We start from the raw sequence: 14,629 nt of genomic DNA, 5'->3' as shown, positions 1-14,629 counted from the left end.
TTATGAGTCGCAAACAACTCGAGGGCACATAACAACAACTACAACAATAAGCTAGCACTTATAACTCCAACAACAACAAAATTAACTAAGTAATTAAGGTAATAGTCATATTTGCTGCCGTTGTTTGGTGCCATCATGCTGAGTACAACTCATAGTGACCCTATGGCCAGCCACCATGAGCCCTGCCCTAACCTGTGCCATCTTAACCATCTCCCAAACACTGACGTCCATTGCTAAGTCACCGTCATCAATCCATCTTACTGAGGGTCTTCCTCTACTTCACTGATCCCTCATCTTTCAAAGCATGTTATGTTATGTCTCTCTGATGAACAGCCTCACCTAAATATATGTCCAAAACATGAAAGACGAAGTTTCACCATCTTAAAAGTCCTATAGATTATACTACTTGTATCTAAAACTTGCAAATCATAACTAGGCCCAAGGGTAACGCTGTCTACTTTACAGGTAAGTAATAGTTTAAGACAAGTAACCACTCTACTACTTCTATACTTCCTATAGTATACAAATATGACAACTCCGGATAGCACAGTAGCTAAAAAACTTGGCTTCTAGCTAAAAGGTTGGTAGCTGAAATGTAACTGCTGCTCAGAAGGAGGCTGTGTGCTTCTGTAAAGATTTACACCTTTGGAAATGCTGTGGGTAGTTCTATATTACCCTATTGGTTGTTATGGATTGGAATCAATTCATGGCAGGAGGTTTGGCTTAGATGTATTTAACTCTGGCCTTCTCCAGCCACTGTCATGTTTATCTCGACGAGACTACAGTCTGATAATGACAGATACCCACATTCTTTGCCACTGGCACCTAAATCTTGCTGGTCTCTTCATTTCTGTTAGGCTAGGGAAAAAAGCAGGCTTCTAATGGAATGCATAAATATTGATATATTGGGTATTAGTGAAGTGAGATGGATTGGCATGGGACATTTTGAATCCCAAGATCATATGATCTATTACGGTGGAGATGCCAAGTTGAGAAAAATGGGGTTGCTTTCATGGTTAAAAAGGCCATTTCAATACCCATCCTGAAATACAATATTGTGAGTGACAGGATAATATCCATGCACATACAAGGAAGACCTATTAATACCACTATCATTCAAATTTATGTGCCTACAACCAGAACCAAAGAGGAGGAAATAGAAGATTTCTATCAACTGTTGTAGTTAGAAAGCGATCAAACATGTAATCAAGATGCTTTAATAATAATGGGTGACTGGAATGCAAAAGTTGGGAATCAGGAAGAAGGATAGGTTGTTGGAAAATACAGACTTGGGGACAGAAATGAGGCTGGGGACGGAATGACAGAATTCTGTATAATCAGTGATTTATTCATAGCAAATACCTATAATAAGAAACCTAAACATACTGTAGCCATGACGGCGTGGCCAGGAAGGTCTGAGCCCCACCCCAGCCCCCACGCCAAGATTCACTGACTGAAGCGAGTGTCGTGGACAAAAATGGATGATAAATGAAGTGTCAGTTCTCAAGCACAGTGCCTTATTTGCACAGCACAGTAGAGACTAGATTCAGTGACTCCACACATCACCACACTTGTATTTGGATATATAATGTCGTTGTTATGCTTGCAACTCATAGCGACCCTATCTGCTCTGTCCTGTGCCAATCTCACTGTCTCCAACACACCCATCCCGATTACCCGAGTCACCGAATCAATCCACCTCCTAGAGAGCCTTCCCCTCCTGCGCCTGCCCTCCACCCTCCCAAGCATGATGTCCCTCTCCAAGGACTGGTCCCTCCTTACAACATGACCAAAGTACATCAAACGAAGCCTCAGAATCTTTGCCTCCAAAAAGCAGCCCGGTTTAACCCTCTCAAGGATGAATCTGTTTGTTTTCTTAGCAGTCCATGGTACCCTCAAAATTCTTCTCCAACACCAAAGCTCAAAGGCATCAATTCTCCTTGCTTTCTAAATAAACACTGGTAATTTATACCCACCCACCCCCCAAAAAAAGAAACCTAAGCGCAGGCTTAGGATTTCACTTAATGGGATGCATCGTAACCAGACTGATTACATCTATGGAAGGAAGCATTGAAGAAGTTCAGTATCAGCAGTAAAAATTAGGCTAGGTGTTGACTGTGGAACAGATCATCAACTGCTCATATCCAAGTTCAAATTAAAACTAAAAAAGGTTAAATCATATCCATAGGAATCAAAATTTGACCCTGAGTCTATCTCCCATGAATTTAAAAGCCAACTCAGGTTTGAGGCCTTGAACACTAATGACCAAAGTCCAGATAAGTTGTGGGAAGATATGAAGCATATCGTTCATGAAGAATGCAAAAAGTCATTACTAAGAAGGAAGAAGAAAAGACCAAAATGGATGACAGAAGAGTCTCTGAATATTGTACTAGAGGGCTGAGAAGCCAAAGCAAAGGGAAGAAAGAAGTTAAGGAGCTGAATAGAAGATTTCAAAGGGCTGCTCGGGAAGACAAGGCAAAATATTAGAATGAAATGTGCAAGGAGCTAGAGCAAGAAAATCAAAAGGGCCTAATTCACTCAGCATTTCTTAAGCTGAGAGAACTAAAGAATAAACCAAGCCATGAGCTGCAATACTTAAGGACACTATGGGCAGAATACTGAATGATTCAAGAAGCATTAAAACCAGATGGAAGTAGTATACAGAGTCATTGCATCAAAAAGAATTGGCTGACAGAAGAATTTCAAGAAACAACATATGAGCAAGAGGCAATGGTGATGAAGGAGAAGTGCAGTCTGGTCTGAAGGACTTGGCAAAATATAAAGCCCCAAGAATTGATGGAATAAAAATTGACATATTTCAGCATACAGATGTTGCCCTGCATGTGCTCACCAAGTTGTGCCAAGAAATGTGAAGGACAACTACTTGGCCCACTGATCAGAAGAGATTCATATTTATTCCCGTTCAAAAAAAAGTGACCTGACAGGGTGTGGAAATTATCATACAATATCACTAATGTCAGATGCTGCCCTGGATGTACTCACTAAGTTGTGCCAGGAAATCTGGAGGACAGCCAGCTGGCCAACTGACTGGAAGAGATCAATATCTGTTCCCATTCCAAAGCAAGGTGACCCAATAGAGTGTGGAAATTATAGAACAGTATCATTGATATCACATGCAACCAAGATTCTGCTGAAAATTATCCAAAAACGTTTGGAACAATATGTCAACAGAGAACTGCCAGATGTAGAGGCTGGATTTAGAAGAGGTCGTAGTGCTACGGATATTACAGCTAATGTAAGATGGATCTTGGCAGAACACAGAGAATAAAAGAAGAATGTGTATCTGTGCTTCATTGACTATACAAAGGCTTTTGGTTGTGTGGATCACAACAAGCTAAGGCTGACTCTGAGAAGAATGGGAATCCCAGCGAAACCCATACTTGGACCAAGAGGCAGTAGTCAGAAAAGCGCAGGGAGACACTAGATGGTTCAAAATCAAAAAAGGGGTCCGTCAGGGATGTATTTTGTCTCCATACCTTTTCAATCTGTATGCAGAACAGATCATCTGAGACGCTGGGCTGTACGAGGAGGAATGTGGCATCAGGATTGGGGGAAGAATCGTCAACAACCTGCGTTATGCAGATGACACAACCCTGCTTGCTGAAACTGAGGAGGACCTGAAGCGCTTGCTGCAGAAGGTCAAGAACTGCAGCCTTCAATATAGATTGAAGCTCAATGTCAAGAAAACAAAGATTCTCACCACTGGGCCAATTGGCAGCATCAGTATGGATGGTTAAGAGACTGAGATCGTTAAGAGTTTTCGTTTACTTGGTTCCACAGTCAACACTCTCCGTAACAGCAGCCAGGAGATCAGGAGACAAATTGCAATGGGAGAGTCAGCTGTGAGGGACTTCACAAGGGTACTTAAGTGCAACGACGTCAGGCTGGAGACTAAGGTGCACCTGATCCAGGCTATAGTCTTTGCAATTATGTGCTATGCAACGGAGAGTTGGACAGTGAATAGGGATGATAGAAAGAGAATTGATGCCTTTGAGTTGTATGGATTCCTAGGAGAACAAACAGGTTTGTCCTGGAGAGGGTGAAGCCAGAATGTTCCCTGGAGTCAAGGATTCTGAAGATTCGTCTGACATACTTTGGGCATGTTGCAAGGAGGGACTGGTCCTTGGAGAGGGACATCAGGTTTGGGAGAGTGGAGGGACAGCACAGGAGAGGAAGACCCTTGATGAGATGGATCAATTCTGTGACTGGAGTGGTGGGAATGAGTGCATTTGAGACAGCGAGGTTGGCACAGGATAGAACAGCACTTAGGGCTCTTGTACACAGGGTCGCTATAAGTCGCAAGCGACTCGATGGCACATAACAATTACAACAATCACTAATGTAACACAGTAGCAAAATCCTGCTGAAGATTATCCATAAAAGACTTGAACAGTACACTGACAGAGAACTACCAGAAATACAGGCTGGGTTTAGAAGATGTGGTGGTATTAGAGATATTACTGCCAGTGTCAGATGGATCTTGGTAGAAAGCATAGAGTACCAGAAAAATGTCTATCTGTGTTTCATTGACTATGCAAAGACATTTGACTGTGTGGATCACAAGAAATTGTGGCTAACCTTGAAGAAAATGGGAATCTCAGAATACTTGATTGTGCTTGTATGAAACCTATACTTGGACCAGAAGCAATCCTCAGAACAGAGCAAGGAAACACTGCATGGTTCTAAATAAAGAAAGGAGTGCATCAGGGATGCCTCCGGTCTCCATACCTTTTCAATCTTTATGCAGAACAGATCATTTAGGAAACAGGGATTTATGAGGAGGAGGGTGCATCAAGACTAGAGGGACACTCATTAACAACCTACGATATGCAGATGACACAACCTTCCTTGCTGAAACTGAAGAAGGCCTGAAGCACTTGCTGCAAAAGGTCAAGGACTGTAGTCTTCAATGTAGAATGACGCTCAACATCAAGAAGACAAAGATTCTCACCACTGGACCAATTGGCATCACCATAACAGATGGAGAAGAGACAGCTTGTTAGCCAGTACAGCTTGCTCAGATCCACAATCAACACTCTTAATACAAACAGTCAGAAAATGAAAAGATGAATTGTGTTGGAAAAAATCTGCCATCATAGACGTCTCCAGAGTATTGAAGAACAACGATGTCAGTCTAGATACAAAGGTGTGCCTAATCCAGGACATGGTTTTCTCAATTACTTGTTATGCTTCAGAAAGTAGGACAATGACTAAGGATGACAGAAGAATAGATGCCTTCGAGTTGTGGTGCTGGTGAAGAGTCTTGAACATACCATGGACTGTCAAGAAAACAAATTGTTCTGTCCTGGAGAAGGTGAAACCAAGTCTCTCCTTGGAGGCTAGGACTTTGAAGTTTTACCTCACTTAATTTGGGCACATGGCCAGGAGAGATTGGTCCTTGGAGAAAGGACAACATGCTCAGAAGGGTGAACAGACAGAGCAGGAGAGGGAGACCCAGAGGGGATAGATTGACACAGTAACTGGGGTGATGGAGCGTGGTGTGTCAGAATTAGTGAGACTGGCTCAGGACAGGGAAGAGTTCAGAGCTGCTGTACTTAGAGTCATTATACATCACAGGTGACTCACACAATAACATTCTATGACAGGTTTGGAAGCAGGAGTGGCATCCACTTCCTAAACAACTTGCCTTAGGAAACTTTATGAACTTTGATAAATGTTAATAGTTGTAGAGAGGCTTCAGGCCTTAAGTTCATAGGCTCACTATGAGCCGTGCTCGACTTGAAGGCAATCAACAATGACAAAGTACAGCAAAAGGAACTATCAACAATTAAACAGCCCAAGTCCCTGAAAGGCTTCTACACAGAGATGATGGTTACGTATAAAGAAAATTTTGTTTCTATGACTGAAAGAATTTGTGTCTATATGAAATCATTTTTATGGTAGCCCTGTCCATAACGATAACTAAAAACCAACAACATTTAAATGTTATAAATGCTTCCATTATCTTTTTACTGTTTTGAGAAATATACACAGTTCTGTAAAACATAATTTAATACTTGTTGTTGTTATGTGCCGTCAAGTCACTTATGACTCATAGTGATCCTATGTACAACAGCCCTAAACCCTGCTCTATCCTGTGCCAATCACACTGCCCCTGACACACCCATCCCAATTACCTCAGTCACTGACTCAATCCATGTCATAGAGGGTCTTCCCCTCCTGCGCCTGTCCTCCACCCTCTCATGCATGATGTCCCTTCTCCAACGACCTGTCCCTCCTTACATGTCCAAAGTATGTCAGATGAAGCCCTAGAATCCTTGGCTCTAAGGAGCAGCCTGGTTTAACCCTCTCCAGGATAAATCTGCTTGTCTTCTTGGCAGTCCATGGTATATTCAATACTTTTCTCCTGCACCACAGCTCAAAGCCATCAATTCTCCTTCTATCCTCCCTAGTCACTGTCCAACTCTCTGATGTGTAACAAGTGATTGCAAAGACCATGGCCTGTATCAGATGCACCTTAGTCTCCAGAATGACACCATTGCTCTTCAGTACTTTGGAGAGGTCCCTAACAGCAGACTTTCCCATGGCAATACGCCTTTTAATTTCCTGGCTACTCGTGCCGAGAGTGTCGACTGTGGAGCCAAGCAAACTAAAACTGTGAACAATCTCAATCTCTTCACCATCCATCCTGATGTTGCCAATTGGTCCTATGGTGAGAATCTTTGTCTTCTTGACATTGAGCCTCAATCCATATTGGGGTCTGCAGTCCTTGACCCTCTGCAGCAAGCGCTTCAGATCCTCCTCAGTTTCAGCAAGCAGGGTTGTGTCATCTGCATAATGCAGATTGTTGATAGATCTTCCACCAGTCTTGACCCCACATTTCTCCTCATAGAGCCCAGCCTCCCGGAAAATCTGTTCTGCATACAGGTTGAAAAGATACAGAGATAGGACACATCCCTGGCGTATACCTTTCCCAATTTTGAACCATGCAGTGTTGCCCTGCTCTGTTCTGACGACTGCCTCTTGGTCCAAGTATAGGTTTTGCATTAGCACAATCAAGTGTTCTGGGATTCCCATTCTTCTCAGAGTCAGCCACAGTTTATGATCCACACAGTCAAACGCCTTTGCATAATCAATGAAACACAGACATTCTTCTGGTATTCTCTGCTTTCAGCCAAGATCCATCTAACATCAGCTACAATGTCCCTAGTACCACGACCCCTTCTAAACCCAGCCTGTACTTCTGGCAGTTCTCTGCTGATGTGTTGTTCCAGTCGTTTTTGGATAATCTTCAGTAGAATCTTGCTTGCATGTGAAATCAATGAGATTGTTCTATAGTTTCCACTCTCTGTTGGGTCACCCTTCTTTGGAATGGGAACAAATATACATCTCATCTCTTCCAATAATTTAATACTATATAATTTTTATTTGATAATATATGGTAAAATAAGAATGGTATATTTCTCAAGATAAAGTTACTCAAAGATTAAATGGTTCTTCACTGTAAATTTAAAAATAAGATCAAAATTAAATGACTCCTTGTTACTCTTAAAATAGGTATCCAAATGAAAGATTTCTTTATAAAGAGAACTACTTACCTCTAAAAATTGTTTTTATGATTGGCTTTTAGAACTTGTTGTGGTTGTTATATGACATCGAATCACCTGCGATTCATTGTTACTCTATGTACACCAGACCTAAACCCTGGTCTATACTGTACCAATCTTATTGTCTCTGACACATCAAGCCCCATTACCCCAGTCACTGAATCAATCCTTCTCATCGAGGGTCTTCCTCTCTTATGCTGTTCTTCCACCATCCAAAGTAGGAAGTCCTTCCCCAAGGACTGTCCCTCCTTGCAACATGTCCAAAGTATGTCAGATGAAGCTTTGGAATCCTTGCCTCAAAGGAGCAGTTTGGTATCACCCCCTCTAGGATGAACTAAACTTGCATATATTAGTGTATTCTTACAATGAATTTACAATTCAGAACACACTGCATCTTCTCATTTGGAACCTGACTGCATTTCTAGTTTATAACCCATACTACACAGAACAAAATTACATAGAAAGAAAGACTATAATAATTAAAAGTAGTTCTAACATAGATTAAGGTGATATCAAGTAATCTTTTTATACATTGTGGCCAATTGGTTAAAAACAACCAAAACCCATATCAATGTCATAGAGCTTCTTTACAGCTTTTTTTGGTGTTTGTTGACCTTGACATCCACAATGAACACAAATATGTTGTCATCTTGTATCGTCTTCATGACTGACTCGGTGGTCAGGGGAAACTTGATGATGGCATAGTGGTAAAGCTTGTCTCTGCTCCTGATTATGATGCTTTGGATGTTGCCAACGAAATTGGGATCATCTAAACTGAGTCCAGGTAGCTAATTCTAAATACAAATTTTTCTCATACACACACAAAAATAATCCAAAAAACAAACTACCAAAACCCAAACTCACTGCTGGCCAGTCAATTCTAATGTAGAGTGAACCTCCATCTGCTTTCCAGGCAATTAAAAAAAAAGTCTTTCTTGGAGGAAACTGCCCATCTTTCTCCAGCAAAATAGCTGATAGATTCCAACTGGTGACCTTTTTGGTTACCAGAACAACACGTGCAAGAAACTATGCTACACAATTTTTAATACAGATTTTAATCATTCTATGACTCTTCTAAATTAATAAAGAATCTAACAAAAAAAAGAGAAAGTTGGCCATACTTTATTCAATCTGAAATCTACAGAATATTAATTTTTTTTTTTATAATTCTGTTCTTCTACTTATAATGTAACCTCTGGACACTTTTTTATCTTTTCTGTTTTTCATCTTTATTTCACAGAAGGCTATAGCAATTAAACAAGACAACAGATGCAAATCAACTCTTTAATATCCTATACAAGTATGATCAAAAAAAATCAAAGAAACAAGAACTGATCTGTACTACTCAATAAAAAAAAAAGCATACAGTCTATCACAACAGCCAAGGCAAAATGCTCTGATATTTCTGATTTCCCAAATTGATTAAGTTAGTTTTTTGTTATTTTGTGAGATATAACCAACTTTGTTATGTATTATTTAAAAGGCATGCAGTTTGAATTCACCAGCTGGAGAAAGATGGGCAATCTCCTCCTTCCTTGTGAATTGCTGCCTCTGAAATTCATTGGAGGGTCAGCTATGAATCTTTAAAACTTGAAGGTATATAAAAACAACATTTAAAATTTACTTTGGATAGCGGTATTTCCTTACTTTAAAAAAAGCTCAACACATCACGAAAACTAATAAAAGAAAAGTAAACGTGGCTACTCGAATGAGGGGGGAAAGAAATATCAATATTCAAAGTTATGGAACTTGTTTTGTTGGGGTTTTAATCGAGATTTTAATGAAAGTTTATAGAGAACTTGGATTTCCACTCATTCATTGTAGCACGTTTTCCTTCATGCCCATCTCTCCCCCCTGGTTCACTTTTCTCTTTGAAAAGAAAAAAAAGTTCTTTGATAGTTATACAATCCCCTTCCCCCCACCGTGTCCACTTTACTATGCAGTTCTTATTCTGGACTACTGTCATGCAAATACCTAATAATATATTCCTTTTAAACAGTTCGCTCCCTCATCTGTTTCAATACAGTGTACATTATTTAAAGTTATGGAACTTGATACAGACCACTGAAGGAAAAAAGAAGAACAATATGGATGAGCTCTATGAATCATGTCAAAAATGTTAGTAACCCAAACAATATTGTACATACATTATTTTAAAGGGACAAGTCAACATATAAGCTTTCTCAGAAATTTATTTTCCAGTTCTTATTAAAAACAGAGGCAAACATGTATACATCTATATGTACACATATCCAAATATGATTTTCATTTTTAAATATGTTGTTGTTAATTGCCGTTGAGTAGTAGACAACTCATAGCGACCCTATGAACGAAAGACCTGAACATTTGCATTACTTTCATTGTTTCTCCAAGTTCATAGAGTTTCTGGAGGCAAGCTATTTCAGAAGTGGATGCCGCTCCTGCTTTCAACCTTGTTTTAATCAGGGAACTCCACCAAATACTGTCCACCATAGGTAACCATTACCACATTTGACATATCAGTGTCCCAGTGTTTAGTATCACAGCAACCACTAGTTACCTCTGTATAGCAAATGGACAGAACAATGCTATACCACTTAGAAAAATGGCCAAAAGCAATTAAAATCAGGCCTGAGGGCTGCAGAATAAAATCATGGCCTCAAATTTTTTTCCAGTAAGTATCGACAAAACAATGGTAGATTATTTCATCAGAGAAAAAGTATTAACTTTATTAAAAGTTGTTGTTTTACCCTCAAGTCGGAATCAACCCATAGCTGACCCTCCAGCAGGTTTTCAGAGGGAGTTAATCACATGGGAGGAGACTGCCCATCCTTCTCCCATGTTATTAAAACAGGCACTAAAATATTTTCTGTGTTCTGGAGACTATATTTAGAAGCCATAATATACTAAGTGGCAATATAAGATTAACAAATATTCTTCTTAAATTAAGGAGTATCATTAACTTAGAGGATTAAGGGATCTTAAATTAAGGAATTCTTATATATTGAAACAAATCTCAGAAGACTATTTTACCAGCCGGAATGGTCAGCACTTGACAGTGTCCTTTTATATTATGTGAAATTAGGCCTAAATGCATCATGCATGTGTAAATGCAATTTTTACCTTCAACATCATCTGAAAAGGTAGACAAAAATAAAATATGGGTGATAAAGAAAACAATTTCTTATGTAGTAGCATATATAATAAATAAATAGTTTAAAAAGTCAAATAACCAATATAATCTCATGGCAGATGGGATTTCTTCATTTCTACAAAATACAGATATCATAAAATACATATAGCATATGCTATGAGTTCAGGACCATGAGACTGCTAAGATTATAAAATCTCTTTGTTGTTATTGTTATATGCCATCCAGTCGCTTGCAACTCATAGCGACCCTATGGACAAGAGCTCTATACGTTCCTCTATCCTGTGCCAACCTAGCCTTCTCAAACGCACTTATTCCCACCTCTCCAGTTACAGAATCGATCCATCTCATCAAAGGTCTTCCTCTCCTTCGCCGCCCCTCCACTATGCCAAACATGATGTCCCTCTCCAAGGACCAGTCCCTCCTTGTAACATGCCCAAAATAAATCTCTTTAGAGTAAAAAAAATTCTAAAATCAAGTTCAATATATCAACTAAGAATTTACATTTTGATGAAATAGGAAAGAGAGTCATTCAAAACAGAATTAAAGGACACATTTTCCCATACCCAGATTATTTGACTATTTTAGAGGGAGTACATTTTCAGAAGCAGCTCTCGTGGTCCAGTGGGGAAGAAGCAGTGCTGTCAACCCAAAGGTAGGCAGTTCCAGTCCATCAACTGCTCTGTCTAGAGAAAGGTGGGCAATACCCTTCTGTGGGATTTACAGCCTCTGAAAACCCACTGGAAGATTAGCTATGAGTAGGTTCCAATTCAAAGGCACACAACATTTTGAAAAGAAAGTCTGATTTCCTGTTTTGATTGTCTCTAGAAAATAAATTAATCTATTATTATTTATGTAAAATTCATTTTTAATCTATCTTATCCAAAGATTTGTTAGGATACTAAATTAAAAAGTCCAAATATAAAGAGACATGAAAAATTAAAGCCCAAACTTGATTATACAAGCTTGTGTGATATAGTCTATAGAGTGTTGTGGTGCTAACCAAAAAAGCCATGCATCTCCATGAGCTTGAATCTATCCTTTCTATCTATCTATCTTTCTCCATGGGAGAAAGAGGGGAAATCTCTTTATAAAACCTACAGCCTCAAAACAACAACAGAAACCCAACCAAACAAAAACCTACTGCCTCAGAAAACCATTGAAGGTTCTTTACGAGCATGCTGTTAGGTGCTAGAGAGTTGAGTACAACTCACAGTGACCATATGAAAATCAGATCTGAACCATGTCCTATCCTGTGCCACCCTCATCATTACTGACATACTGGAGTCCACTGTTCTAACTATATACAGATGACATGATGGTGTAGTTGGATTTCTCTACAGCAACAAAGAAAAGATGGAAAAGGATATTAGAAAAACAATACTATTTACAATAGCCAATCACAAAACAGAGACACAAAAGATCTTCATAAATAAAATTACAAATCACTCCTACATGAAACAATAAAAGACCTAATTAAATGGAAATATATTCCCTGTTCATGGATAGGAAGAACCAATATTGTGAAAATGACAATCCTACCAAAAGCAATCTATAAATTCATTGCAGTCCCAATACAGATACTAAACTCATTCTTCAAGGAGATGGGAAATATTTCCAGCGTCATTTGGAAAGACTCCCAAAATAAGTAAAGCTCTTCTGAAAAACAAAAATGAAGTAGGAGGCATCTCACTCTCTGATCTGAAAACATACTCCACAGCCACAGAAATCAAAACAGCATGATACCAGAAATACAGATACACAGGTCAGTGGAACAGAATCAGGAACTCACCATCTACCTACAGTCAACTGATATTTGACAAAGAAATAAAACCTATTAATGGTAGAATTGTCAATCTATTTAAAAAAGATTCTAACAAAATTTGACATCTACCTGCAGAAAACTGAAACAGAATCCACATCACACACCAAACATGAAAATTAACTCCAAGTGGATTAGAGGCCTATGGGTAAAACCCAAAGCCATAAAGATCAAAAGATAAAATGGGGACAAATTTCAAAGACCTAGTCTCTGGCATAATAGACTTGCAAAGACTGCCAGAAACGCACAACCAGCAGAGAATAAAGTCAATTTCCTCCAGCTCCTTTGGATCACCCAAGATTTTACCCATAGCAAATCTCAGTATTATAACTTGAGTCTTGAATATGTTTTTCAGTTCTTTCAGCTTGAGAAATGCCAAGCAAATTCTTCCATTTTTATTCTCCAATTCTAGCTCTTTGCTCATTCCATTGTGAGCATATGGTATAACCAACGAAAACCATTAATAAAAATTTTATTAAACAGAAAAAATTCTCAACAATCCTGGCTAATTGTAAAAAAAGAAATTAAAAAAATTTATCATCTGAAACCACTAAGCAATAAGTAAAAAGGAGAAAAGAAAAAAAAATTAGGGGGGGAATTTTCTTTAACAAGCTCTAAAAAGTATATAGCATCTTACTTCTTATCTGAGAAGAAGTTAACGAGGGGAAAGCTTTTTCTTTAAAATGTGCTTTGAGTACACTGCATCTAGGAGTTGTCATATGCCTGTCCCTCTTTTTTCTCCCATGATGAAATTATGCTCACTAAATATTTTTCATTCCTGAGAAATTTATGGAATTGAGGTGCACGCTATCACAAAACGGGTGGAAATTAAAGACTGCCTAAATCTAAGGCATTGTTGCCTAAATCCAATGCATTGCAACTATTCAACACACCTAGTTTGAAATGTTACTACGGAGAAGTTAGTATTTATATACAGTTTTCTTTTTTAATTTTAATAAAATAAATAAACTAAAATAATGGTCAATATGCATCTACATTTGATTTCTCCACTAAAAATTTCTAAAGATCATTTAATTTGGGTCTAAATTAAGATTTATAGAAGTCATGACTGTGTTCATGTTTGTGAATGGGAAAACCCCACCATATCCTACTTTATTAGCTAATCTAATATTAATAATGTACTCTTCAATGATCTTGTGGCATATTACTCAATGATATGTTTTAACAATCTAATAAGCATAATTTGTACTATTCTCCAATAAAGTATTTCACATATGATGAAGTAAATTACAAACTACCTCAATTTACGCAGTTTAGTATGTGTGAATTTTAAACTGCTTCATATCATTTAACACTAAAAATCTTTTAAGACTATAGAATATCAAAATCTTTTAAGATTATTAAGAAGCTAGGAGTTGATGGATATTTTCTAAAACTCACAAAGTAAAGATAAAATTAATTATTTTATAAACTTTCCTAAGTGTATTTTTGCTTTATGGGGGGAAAAGTATATTTTTGCTATGAGAAAGTTTTAAAAATTATTAGAAAAATTCATCCAAATATATACTATTCAGCAGAAAATAAACTATATCTAAAATGTAAAATAGTTGGATTTTTAATCACTAGCTGAAAGTTATTATTTAACTTAAAAACTGCCAACAGTCATGCCATTTAACTAAAATTAAACACAAAAGGAGAAAAGTATTTCCCAGGAGAGAAGAATCTATTCAGTAGTTAGAATATTAAAAAAAAAATCACACACATATCAATTATCTCAAAAATACTTTTCTAAGAATAAGCTTGTCTTTACTCATGGATTGAAAAATTAAAAAGAAAACAAGAACAACAACTTAAAAAGAAAATCAAAAGATAAAATAAACTTTAAAATTAGCAAAATTCCGGTTCCAAACCACTAGGTTCTCCACTGGAGAAGGAGGGACAAGCTCCGCCTGTACCAGTCGGATCCGATTCAACAGTACACAAACAAAAATAATTAAATAAAAGTAATAAAGTTAGCAAAATTCACAAAACCCAGTTAACTCCAAACATGTTGCTGTTACTATTAAGTGCCACTGAATCGAGTACGACCCATAACAACCCTATGAACGAACATCAAATCTGACCCTG

General features: G+C 38.1%; 1 protein-coding gene across 1 annotated transcript in view; it reads right to left on the bottom strand.

Moving 5' to 3' along the window:
- The window catches only part of USO1 (USO1 vesicle transport factor), a 169,962-nt gene that overhangs the window by 123,374 nt on the left and 31,959 nt on the right, over positions 1-14,629 (bottom strand). The window contains 1 exon segment of the mRNA XM_006898476.1: positions 4,865-4,868. Coding sequence (XP_006898538.1) covers positions 4,865-4,868 — 4 coding nt within the window.

The sequence above is a fragment of the Elephantulus edwardii genome, unplaced genomic scaffold (genome assembly GCF_000299155.1).
Source record: "Elephantulus edwardii isolate Elephantulus edwardi_28Jun2011 unplaced genomic scaffold, EleEdw1.0 scaffold00230, whole genome shotgun sequence".
NCBI lineage: Eukaryota > Metazoa > Chordata > Mammalia > Macroscelidea > Macroscelididae > Elephantulus > Elephantulus edwardii.
This window is presented reverse-complemented; position numbering and strand designations above follow the sequence as displayed.